We start from the raw sequence: 13086 nt of genomic DNA on the forward strand, positions 1-13086 counted from the left end.
GGTATTTTCTAAAAGCTTAAAACCTGTTATCAAAAAGCTAAAGGCTAAAACATTAACATATTTTGAATAGACGCTACCTAACAGCTTGTTTTAATTACATAAAGTGGCCACCCACACCTTAGGCTGCTGCTTGAGCCATTAACAATGACCTATTAAATCTAAAAACGTCTCACTAAAATTATTTTAAAATTTAGGATGGTTAGCGCCAGTTTTGCCACAACAAACGATGGCGGAAAACCAACGTCCCTGAAGGTCAAGTACCTTAAATGTGTAATGTTAACGTTCTATATTGAAACGCCTCATTCTACTTAATGAAAAGCCACCAAAAACAGTAAATGATATCACCAACATAACATAAGTAACTTAACGACAATCACCATATAAGACAACCGCATTCAGTGCCTAGCTGAGTAAGCTAACCTTACACATGTGCCAAGCTGTGTTAGCTAACATTAACGTTAACATTACACATGTGCCAAGCTGAGTTAGCTAACGTTAACCTTAACGTTACTGTGCATTCACACCAAAAGCGTCATGAGTGTCATAAGCGGCCGGCAGCCATTCATTTTCAATGTACGCTTGCTACGAAGGGCGTCTAGAGCGTCAGAGGCAGCGAGCAGCGCAATGTCAGCAACTGGAGCATCACGGTGAAGTTGAGAAAAGCTCAACTTTATGCAACTAAGCAGCAACGCCGCGGAAGCAGCATCGAGCAGCAGCCAATTGCAGACCATGAATATTCTAGGCGGGACAGTGAAAGAAAAAGAAAGAGAAGACGAAAATGGAGGAAAAATTGATTGTGGCAGTCTCCGATTTCCCGGAGCTATATGATGTGTCTCTGTTTATTTACAGAGACATCCAGAAGAGCTCCCGCTTATTTACCACCAACCCAATAAGTTCCCGCTTATTATTTACAACCAATTACATTTCTCTTGGTCCTACAAGTCATCCTGTGCACAGCTGATCAGCTAAACACATCTGCAGCGCAGCTTGAAAGCCCCGCCCCCTTGGCAAGCCCTGCCAGAGCTGCCAGGCAGCGCGATGCCAGCGACCTGAGCGACGGCTTGCGCTCATGACGCTTTTGGTGTTAATGCACAGTTACACGTGTGCCAAGCTGAGTTAGCTAACATTAACCTTAACGTTACACGTGTGCCAAGCTGAGTTAGCTAACGTTAACCTTAACGTTACACGTGTGCCAAGCTGAGTTAGCTAACGTTAACATTACACATGTGCCAAGCTGTGTTAGCTAATTAACCTTACACATGTACCAAGCTGAGTTAGCTAACCTTACACGTGTGCCAAGCTGTGTTAGCTAACGTTAAAATTACACATATGCCAAGCTGAGTTAGTTAACATTAACCTTAACGTTACACGTGTGCCAAGCTGAGTTAGCTAACGTTACAGACAAGACAGCAGAATGTAAAAACATAGCAACATACCTTTGAGTGTAGCAGTTGTAACTTTGTCCAGTTTATCCATAGTTTGATTTCCCTTACATCTAGCTACAGACTTAAATTGCTTAACTGTCAAGAAAGCAGCAGCAGTTGACGTGACTTTGAGAAACGCCGCCAGGTCTCTCTTTATTTTTTTTAACGGTCCACTACCCTCGGGAAGGCGGGGGGGGGGGGGGGGGCCGGACCGGCAGGGTGGTAAACTTTGCATTTCCCCATAACACATTTAAATACTTAAGACTGATAAATAAAACATAAATAATATTTATCTACGTGTATGTATTTCGTAGTAAATTATTATTCATGTATGCTGTTATAAGGCATATAATTATGAGAAGAAGCCCTTCATAGCACCTAATTACGGAGCCCGTAAAGGGACATGCAGAAAAGAAAAAAAAAACTTTGGTTTCCCGTGAGCACGAGAAACGTTTCTCGTGAGCACGAGATACTTATCTGGTGAGCACGAGAAATGTTTCTCGTGCTCACGGGAAACCGAAGGTAGCCTAATTGATTGTGGTTGTGCTCATTAAGCCTCCAGAATGGCAGCAGAGGTGGATTTGTTCTCTTTCCTCCAAACGCAGAATATACCAGATTGTGTCATCAACAAATTAAAAGATGATAAGGTGAACATAAATGTTAACTTTAGTCACAGCTTGTTTCTCTACCTGGTATGTTAATGTATTTTTTGACGTTTGCCTTGCTTCTTACAGATCGACATCAACGTCATAGGTGTTATAACAGATAAGAAGTTAGGACAGTATATCGTAAGATATGGGGACCGACTTGCACTCAGAGCATTTTGTCGTCAAAGAACTGTGACAAATGAAATGTCAGGGGGAGTGGAGACAGTGAAGTCTGCTCTCATGCAGAAAGTAAGAGACAGGCTTGCGGAACAACGAAAAACTCCTGCCAACAGAAACACAGAAGGCCCCGGTATTGGCAATAAACATGCAGTTAAAGTCACCCGGCGGATTGAAATGGGATGGCTCCACTTTGAGAGCGGCACTTATCACCAAATCAGGACAAGAAATGGAGGTGGAACACGGCACCTGTCGGTCCAGAAATCAGTAACTATGGGTGAACTGCTGGAGACGGGCAAATCCTTGTTTTTTCCAAATGGACATTCATCCAAAGGGCCGATGGAAGACTTCGAGTTTGATATTCGTGATTACAGTCACAATGCAGTATCCCCTGAAGTCACAGTGGGCCAGCTGTACGAGCAGACTAAACTACGAATGCTGCGCATCTACACAACCTCCAAAAAGACGTAATACAAGTTCTCTCTGATGCATCATCGGACTTCGAGCCCACAGATGAGAGGCCAGTTAAGGTAATTTATCTTTTGCCATATGATACGTGATATACTGTAGATACTGAATTCATATTTATTAATATTAAGGGTGAATTCTGGGGATTATGGACTAGCATGTATTTCAGATTTTAAAATAAAAATAACAGATGTGAGGCTCAGAAGTGATCCATAAGGTCTGTCTAGAAATAATTTAACTGTATAAACCTGGGAACAGTGTGTAACAGCTGACCTGTATAAATGTATAGTCGAACACGGAATATTAATTATAATCAAATCCTGGCCGATCCTGTCAATGAAGCTACCTCAGCACCGTGCATAAAGGCACACATCAGCCTCTTGCTCAGTTTGGAGACGCACGTATCAGCTACCTTGTTATGCTGCAGCCAGCTGTGGGCAACAAACAGAATATCAGTAGGCCTACTGATGTTTTTGTGAAATCCATACAGGTGTCATTGACACCTTAACAACAGTATTGTAAGATTAAGACATTAATCTAACATGTATCAAACTTGCCTGAGTCACATGAATAGCTGTATTTTGAAGGAAATTTCAGTAGATTATGTTATAGATGTAGAATATGTGGAGAGTTTGTGCACACTTCTGCTAATTAAAGACATTCAATGTATGTATGTCTGTATGTATGTATGTATGTAATGCATTTGCACTCTTTGCAGCGTTCATTATTGACCAGTCTGTGTTCTTAAATATAAGGGGGGGTGGGGGGGACACATCAGTCCTCAGTGATTGTACAGTACACATACTTTGAGGATAAATCTACTGTCTTAATTCAATGTCAAATTTATAATTAATTTAGGTCAAGAGATGTAAATACCATTTCCAAACATATTTGCTGCACTGTTCTCTCCACTTATGTGCATGTTCAGTCACAATAAGTTCAGAAGGACTTGTTTTGAACAGCTGGACAATCATGGCTGTATAAGTCTATAATTTGCTGATCTGCTGACTTCTGTATAGACTAGGACAATGCAGAGACGATCCTTGAGGAACAAAACCAGGAGATGTCATCACTTGAGGACTGGAACTGATCATCAAGTGGATCATCCAGAGAGCTCCTCTGATTTAGATCCAGCATCCAGTGGCTCAATGCAGGAAAACCATGAAAAAGTAAGCCCCAGTATTGCATTTTTATGTACCCAGTCTGTGATATACAGTATGGAACTTGTGTTGTATAGAGATTAATTCCTGCCAAAATGTTCAAACAAAACTTTTTAAAATTGAAACAAGAACTGATTAATCAAAAGTTACAGTTTGTAGTAACATTTAGGTTACATCTGCATGACACAGCAGCTATGTTTAAAATAAATCACAGGTGAAGTCTATGAGGACACAGACATGGGGTTTAAGAGACCATGATTGTTGCAAAACAAAACAACCAAATGTAAATCCATCTTAAATTTGAACTGCAGCTAAGATGATGACAGTGGGAAAAGGGTTTTGAGTTTAATGCTACATTAACTCAATATGCATATACCAAAAAAATCTGCTCAGGTGCAAGGCGTTTTAATCACACAAATGTGTTAATATACATGACGGCTTGGATAAGATGATGCAAAAACAAAGATTTTTATTTTTTTATTTAATTATCAACAGAGAGGAGAACCAATCAGCCAATCAAGATTAGCAACTCCTGAGATGAGTAACACAGAGTTCCTGCATCCCCCATCTTCGGATGATGTTGGCAGTCATACTTGGCAATCAACAAGCAGGCATGAATCTGAAGATGACTGTCTAATGCCTGTGTCAAATCAAGATGCAGACCAGTTATTAAGTGAGTCGGATTCCCCTCTTGCCCTTGCCATCCAAGCATCTCTTGAGGACTTTGAAGTACACTTTGGACCCGTTACTGGTGATGATGGTGATAATCAAGACTCCACCCTTCCCTGGAATCCACATGACTTGAACAGTATTCAGGTATAGTGTAGATCTAAGTTCTGTCAGTGCTGCAAAAACATTATTATTACTGCCATTATTTCTTTTAAAAAGTTTTTCCTATTCATTATTCTGTCTATAAAATACACAAAAACAGTGACAAAATGTCATCCCAAATTTTCTCACCCCACGCTGATGTTTTTGGATTACTTTTTCATCCAAACATTCCAAAACCAAAAGATATTCCATGTATTGTGATATAAAATAGAAAAGCAGAAAATCTAGAACCACAGCATAATCACTATTTTTGCATGTTAATTGATATATTGATTGTCAAAGTTCATTTTCTGTTCACTAAGTGATTAATTGATCAATAATCACACCTAACACACACCTCACACCTTTTTTTTTTTTTTTTTCATCTTTCAGCACTCTACACTGAATGATGGTCCTGTATCATCAAGCAGTCTTCCAGCATCACCAGACCCATTTCAAAAAGAACTTCTCCTTGTGAAATTAAGACGAGTAAACATAGTTGATGATGTCCTTAATGTCTTCATGGAACCAAAATTACTGAATGCTAATCTAAAATTTGAGTTTACAAATGAGAAAGCTATGGACAGTGATGGTGTGTCAAGAGAGGCATACTCCGCATTCTGGGAACATTTCTTGGAACAGTGTGAGGGGGAAGATAACCGAGTACCCAGACTACAGCCAGACTATTCTGAGAAGAAATGGCAAGCTCTTGGAAGAGTGTGGTTGAAAGGATACTTGGACCACAAAGTCATACCAATCAGACTGTCACCAGCTTTTATTCTTGCCTGTTGTCAAGGAGTTAGTTCAATGGATGAAGAACTCTTGATGATGTCATTTGCTAGATTTCTTTCAGAGAATGAGCGTGCATCACTTGAAAAAGCACTACAGGGCAACATTGATGAAAATGTTGAGGAGGACTTGATGTCTTCTCAAGAATCGGCTCACACTGCCTGCCCTCCAAAGACAACTTACAGGGTGCCATTTTAACAATGGCACACAAAGCTCTTCTTCAAGAGCCAAAGTTCATAATTGACTGTTTCCACTCCAGTATTCACAATGCTGTGCCAACACTCATAACCAAAGACAGCCTAATGGAGCTGTACGAATCTAAGAGGCCAACTAACAATAAAGTCGCCCAGATGATAAAGCCATCAACTGAAAGCCTAAATCCACAAGAGCAGACAGCTCTTAACCACCTGCTACGGTATGTGAGAAGCATCGACCAAAGAAAACTGGAGATCTTCTTGCGCTTCTGCACAGGATCCACTGTACTGTGCAAAGACACAATTGAAGTAATTTTTAATAGATTGTGTGGTTTAAGTCGCAGGCCTGTAGCACACACATGTGGAGCTGTTCTTGAGTTACCATGCACCTACAGCTCATAGAATTTCGTAAAGAGTTTGATAATGTCCTGTCTGGAGACTGCTTTACAATGGATATTGTGTAGTGAATGTAAGGGATCTTACACATGTCCCTCTTCAACTGAGATTGTTATGGCATTTGTCTGAAACAAACAGTTTCTGCAGATTTAAATTTGTTTACATTCAAAACACTTTATTTGTTCATTCATGTATTACAACTAAGAACACATTGCTGCATTACACTTAAAACTGAATCAAACAGTTTTAACATTTTTTGTTTTTCTTATTTTCTTACTGTAAATGATTTGGCTGTATTATGTGTCAGCACACTGAGTTTGAAATTTTGCTTAAGTCCAAAAGACAGTTTAAGTTTAATAATTTTGATAAGTCAGAAAGGTCTGCTTTCATAGGTGAACCTTTTTCACATTATCATGTGCATGTTTTATGTAATTGTTATTCAGAAACAAAATAATACCTGTTCTATGCACATATAGTACCATTTCAAATGGCTACTCATGGCTGTTTTTGTTGAAGCCTCATATGGTATACTGACAGTTACTGTCAAGAGCACAATATTCTTCAATAATATTCTTCAATAAAGATTCAATTCCTCTTTCATGTCCTGTCTTGTTGTTTTTCTTTGTTGTGGTTTTCTTCGTTTCCTGTTCTATGACAATGCTCCTCCTATATGCTGTACAACAAATGTAAGGGTGTCTACTTCGAGCACAAATTACTGAGAAGACCTAATACTCAAAATGTACAGTTCTGTGATTCACTGAATCTTACCTGAAGAGACAGGAGCAACTGAGACAGCCTAAATCCACATAAGAACTGCTCATATCCATGATAGGCACAACCTATGTGCCAAGTACCTTGAAAAACTGTGCGCAGGGGTACCAAGGAGAATGGGTGTTCTTTTAAAGGCAAAAGGTGGACACACTTAATATGGATTTAATTTTGTTTTTTCTCTTTACTGCACTTTTTATGAAGTTAATTGATTGATAAAAAACTATTTATAGCATTATTTTTGTAAGCGTCCTCACTTTACTTTTAGTGCCTGAAAATTTTGTACAGTACTGTTTCTTCTTTCTTGACAAGCAACTACTGGAAGATTCAATTGCCCCGCAATATCGCTGCAAACATTCTTAATGTCTGTGACATAGCATTGTTCTAGTGTAGTCAGTGTGCACATAGTGACAGATCAATCCTTTTTCCAAGGAGAAATAATCCAAAGTTCCAAATATAGTGCACAGAATACAGAATTCCTGGGAAAACATTACAACTTAACTGAGAATGTTTGGTGAATTAAGCATGGTGTACTGCAGAAGAATTGTCTAATCACGTGTTCAGTTTAGATGGATAGTAAATGTTGTTCCATCTCAAATTAGAGAGCGGATGTTATCTCATTCCTCAAATGCAGGTACAAATCCAATGCTTGATGAGCATCAGCTGGAAGATGCAGTTGTGACTCCACCATCAGAATGTTGCAGATGTTGTAGATGTCTGTGTCACATGGCACTGCTGGTCGAAATGTGCAGTTACTCTGACACAACTGTACATCAGCTCTGTCCACTGGGGAAATGCAGTCATCACTTGCGTAGAGTTCTGGGAACACGTACATGATTCGGGGTCGACCTCTGGGTACCGTGTCATTCTTCGATGGTCTGATGACATGTGAATCCCACACATGGATGGTCTCATCTAATTCGTCCTGGAAAAACGGTATATTAGAAAGTAAGAAAACAAGTAAATTGATGTGCAATTTGTCATTCTCATGTGGGCCTTAGATAAGTTATGAGATGACTTGAAATTGATCATGTTAAATGTTTTTGATAAAGTTAGAGAAAATATAGGAAATAAACAAAATATCAAAGAGCAGAGAGTTGGTGCGCAGCCGTTGCCATTCAGCACTGTGGGCAGCTCCGGAGCTGACATTGAAATGGACCGGCAGATCGGTGCGTGGCGCCTCCATGCTCAAAAAACACTGTTAGAGCCATTTTCGTTTTTTATTATGAATTATTATTGTAGGACACCACATTGATGACAGTGATTAAGACAGGTGGACATGATGAGACACATGAGTCTCATATAGTATTCACAACCCATTAGTCCGACCTCCCAAAAATCCGACCGCAGTAAAGTTACATTTCAGGGGGGACCAGGCAACTTTCCCCTTTCAGTAAACACAGAGCAGCGGTACCACTAAACTGCTGCAATGTCTCAATGCGCGGACTGTGAGGACAGTTGCGTTTATCTCATTGACGGAAAATCACATCATCTGCTATGCAACGTACATGCCCTTATTTGGATAAGGCACAGATACATTCTGGTATTCCCCACACACGGGAAGATGTTTTAAGTGGGGGGGGGGGGCGCTGCCAACTGAATGAATGAATGAATGAATGAATGAGTGACATCATTGTATTTTTTTCCTGCTGTATAGCGCACCGCACATCGCCACTCACTAGGCTGCTGACTGGCTGCCATAAGCTACACAAATAAAACATTAAGAAGTTCTAACAAATGCAAATTTTATTACACGTTTTCCATAAGGAGGCCAACAGTAGAATTCACCACATGACAAAAGCAGACAAGAAACTGTAGTTTGAGCGCTGCCCTTGGTGCTGAAGATGTCCCCGAGCCTGTTACAGGCAGCGGTTATAACAAAATCACTTTAAGCGCTGCCCTTGGTGCTGAAGATGCAAAAACAAACAAATGTCTATACTCCAAAACTCACTACCTCTGACATGACGAACCAAGACAGTGTACACAGATAAAAAACATCAGCAGAAAAACAGAAGTCCTGCAAACCAACAACAAGCGGCATCACCATGGCCAAATAATGTCGCATATCTGTAATAAAGAAATAAAAACAAGACAGCTGTTGGCAACTAACGCTGTTGCTGCTGCAGCTACTATTAGGCTACTACTGGGAAGCAAAGATTGTTTAACCTATAATTCCACATTATGTTGCCTTCTTTCCACAGCAAATAAATTATTTCCTTTTAACGAATGGCTCAGGGACATGCCGTCTAGCAAAGTTAAATATTTTCACCACCATTTTAGTTATGAAATAGCCTAACATATGATATTCAAGGTGCACGCACACACAAGCAGGATCTCACACACATAAAACGTGACTGGAATTAATAAACAAGCAGTAAATGCACAGTGGGGGTTGTTTGTTTTCTGTATCGGCGTGACGCGCTGTGTTATTGAGTGAATCGTCCGAGCCGGACGCGTGTTAATTTGAGTTTGATTTAATTTAATTACACTAAAGCTGTTGAGTTAAACTAACCATACGAGTCCTTTTCGTTTTTATACAATTTATTGCTGCATTTTGAAAGCAAAAAGAGTCAAATTTTTGGGGGGTTTCATGTTATATCAGGGGTTTCGGCTTGGCACCGTGAACCTGTGCCTCCCGTGACCTGTAAAAGTAGCATTGTGACATAAGCCTCAGTTTCTGTTGTTGGCGAATTGTTACAAGCTGATGAATTGGCTGGTCAAGGCTAGGCAAAACGTTAGTTCAGGTGAGATGACAGACAGATGGATGGTTTGTCTCTGACAAAATACTTTCTGTATATACATTTGTAGCTTACCTGAATTATACTCAAGAAGCAGAACTGAATTAGACTTCTGTCCAAATATGTACCATCGAACAAACCACGGTCCTTCAGGTCAGTAGAGAAAACGCTGAAAGTCTCTGACTTTAACATTCTCTGTGCCCCGGTCGCCTCTGACAATCCTTGGACAACCAACTAATCTCTGCACTGCCTCCATGTAGTAGCCTCCAATTATTTTTGGGTCACTGCTGGTAGTAAATGCATTCATCCAGGTAATTTTCCGGGAAAACCCGTCGATGCAGCCGTTAATACAGATACCAAATTGTTTCAGTTTGTCGTAAGAGTCCAAGTGCCAAATATAATTGGGCCCTTTTGCAAAATAGTTTCGGCGATGGAGCCGTCTCCTTAGTCTGAGTTCAACACCCCTTTGGTCAAGTTCTTTTAAAATTAAGCGTACTTCTTCTTTCTTGACGTGTAATCCATTCTCCTTGCATTTTGTGTACATCCACCTATATCCACAGAGCTGGCCAGATGTTTGTAACTGTTCATTAATGAAATCAACAACGCGATCCAAGGTGGTGTATCCCTTGCGCCGAAACAGACCACAAGATTTCAAAATTCGTTTTAAATGTCTTTCAGACACAACATGACGGTGACGACTTGCAAGTAAAGCAGCAATGTCCTTATGATGAAGTCCCAGGTCAAAATATAGCCGAATTAACTCCTGTACTGACATTCTCACACAAAAACAAAAACCTGAAATGCAGAGGATGGTCTTTAAAAAATAAATGTTTCTCGTCCTTCTCGTGAGCACGAGAAATGTCGTGCTCACGAAGAAGCCACTCTGAACACCTTGACAATGGAAGCAGCATCAAATCGTGGGGAGCGAGGACATCATCATCAAGAGGGTAAGGCTGCAACTAATGATTATTTTTTTATGAGTCGGTTTAATAACCTCACCATTAAAAATAGGAGAAAAAAGTAATACATATAAGGTTTGAATTGTACGGAGACCGGAATGTCACCTCCCAGTCTCCGTACAGTTGTTGTAGATGACCTGAAAAAATATGTATGGTGGTGGATAAACCATATTTTAGCCACCTAAAAAAACGCAAACTTATAAAATTGATGTCAATTTAACTGTAACGCCATATTAAGAATTTGTTTACTGATTTAACTTGCTGTCAGGCAGCCTTTTTCCATGAGGAATCTTAAGTTATATCGCTAGTTAATTCATTCGCTCCCGCGCACCAGAATTCATTGACAAAAACAGCAATTTTACCTCACAGCACACGGAAGGTGCTGGTCTACTCCTGCCTCAATCAGTAAGTTTAATTGTGTTTTGTGTGTGTTGTGTTTAAGTGTTATTTTGTGACTTCGGGGTTAGTTTGGATTTACCAAAGTCACGCAAACGAACCGATTGAGGCAGCAGTAGACCAGCAACTCCTGTGTTCTGCAAGGTTTTTGTCAAGGATGTAGCATTGTGTTATTTTTTTAATTTTGCAAATGTTGGTCTAACAAGAACAATAATCAAAAAGATGTTTGCCATTATTACTTGAAAATAAAAAATTTTATCATTATATAATCCTTATTGCAGTTCTACAAGAAGGGAACCCATGCCAGCTGCAGACAGAAACACCAGCAACTGTGGGCATACAGGTCAGCTGCTTCAATGATGGAGAACAGAGATCAACCACTGAATGATGCAGCAGTGGACATGAGAGTGCAGTCAGTGGGTGGTGCAATGATGGAGGATAACACAGTGCAACCCTGTCAAGAAGGTGTTGGTCCAGAACATTTTGGTGCTTTTGGTGATGTGTCAATGTACTCTGGCTTTGACGGTGGCCTTCATACGTCACCGAGGCACCCTTCGTTGCCCCAGATTAGTGATGATACTCCGAACATCCCAGTGGTTTGCATAAATGAAGTTTCAGATTGCTCCACACCTTACCAATCTGAGGTAAGTCTACTAATAGCATTCTTCAACATACAGGAACATGCAATTATTTTAATTTACACTGACAGTCCTACATTTGTTATCTTATTTTATTTTATTTTCAAAGGATGACTCCTGCCATCATGATCTGGCCAGACAAGCAACTGCCATTATGTTGACTGCAAGAGAAAAACACCATCTTTCACAGGTTTGTCTTTGCATGCAAGATTGTTCTTATTATTTTGACACGTTTATTTCATTTCTTAAATCTAATCATAGAAATGATTTAATATTTGCATTATTTCATAAAGTGTTGCAGCCTTCATTGTTCTTTCTCAAAGTTTTTCCTTGGTGGGGAGCCTGCATGGACATAAGGGCATCATTTATCGCTCATAAATCAATAATTTTTATTATTGTTATTAACTACCGCGATGTAATTTGTTGCCATTTCTGGTCTGTTTTTCAGAGTGGTGTGAATGATGTCTTGGCAGCAATGCAGCAGTACCAGGCTCTGCTGGTGACAAATCTGAAAAGTCAACTTCAAAAATTCTTTCAGCAACATCAAGAGTCATCAAGTTCTGGCAATGATAGATGAGCCACAGAAATACAGTAGTGCGTATTTATATGACATCAGAGATGGAGAACTCATGAAGTCACACCCTGTGTTTTCTGTCCGACCATCTGCTTTACAGATAATCCTTTACTCTGATGAAATTGAAATTCCCATCCCATGCCTCCAAAAATAAGTTGCTAATGGTTTATTATACACTGGGAAACATTAATCCTAAATATCAATCAAAACTACTTGCCATTGCGAAGAAGAGTGAGCTCTCTGAATGTGGTGTTGATGGAATCTTAGCAAGGTTGCATGAGGACTTAGTAAGGCTATATGACGGGGTTAAAATAAATACTGGGAATGCTGAACGTGAAATATTCGGAGCATTAGTTTCAATATGTGGAGACACTTTGGCTCAGCACGAACTTTGTGGATTTAAAGAGGGTGTTGGTTTTTCTTTTAGTAAATGCCGGCAGTGTGAATGTTCATTTGAGGACATGCAAATCTATTTTGATGAGGTTAACTTTGAGGGCAGGACAATAGAGAGACATGTCCGGCAGTGTAATGACATTGAGAAGGCCAGCACAGAGTATCAGTAGAAGAAGCAAATTGATAGATTTCCCAGCCTTTAACTTGATAAAACAAACACCACAAGATGTGATGCATATAATTCTTGAAGGGATTGCTCCATTAGAAATAAAGTGTGTGATGAAACAGTTAATTCTTTTGGGACAACTAGGCTTGGATGTCTTCAACACTGCATTAACTGGATTCCCCTACTCTCCAACTGATATTAGAGATAACCCAAGCCCTGTATCTTACAGTACATTAGCTTCCAGTGATAAGTAGTAGTCCAATAATAAGTTAATTTCGGCAGCACAATACTATTTGCTATGACAGAGATTACATGGCATATAAATATATATGTCACTAGTATGAAATATTACCTGGGTGATGTGATTGGACAACACAAAGCCTCACTTG

The 13086-nt window shown here is 39.8% G+C and overlaps 2 protein-coding genes across 2 annotated transcripts in view; both read left to right on the plus strand.

The window, feature by feature from the left end:
* Window positions 1-13086, plus strand: part of c1qtnf4 (C1q and TNF related 4) — a 144076-nt gene that overhangs the window by 102201 nt on the left and 28789 nt on the right. The window lies entirely within an intron of this gene.
* On the plus strand, window positions 1954-2719 carry LOC125879082 (uncharacterized). The gene is made up of 2 exons (XM_049560707.1): window positions 1954-2071; window positions 2159-2719. Exons 1-2 carry the CDS (start codon window positions 1988-1990, stop codon window positions 2717-2719), a joined length of 645 nt encoding a protein of 214 aa, XP_049416664.1. The 5' UTR covers window positions 1954-1987.

Source organism: Epinephelus fuscoguttatus, linkage group LG2 (genome assembly GCF_011397635.1).
Source record: "Epinephelus fuscoguttatus linkage group LG2, E.fuscoguttatus.final_Chr_v1".
NCBI lineage: Eukaryota > Metazoa > Chordata > Actinopteri > Perciformes > Serranidae > Epinephelus > Epinephelus fuscoguttatus.

Bases quoted from the DNA above. Each gene is read 5' to 3' on its own strand.
- LOC125879082 (XM_049560707.1), top strand. From the start codon at position 1,988: ATGGCAGCAGAGGTGGATTTGTTCTCTTTCCTCCAAACGCAGAATATA. The intron at 2,072-2,158 runs GTGAACATAAAT...TGCTTCTTACAG, and splicing joins ACAAATTAAAAGATGATAAG to ATCGACATCAACGTCATAGG.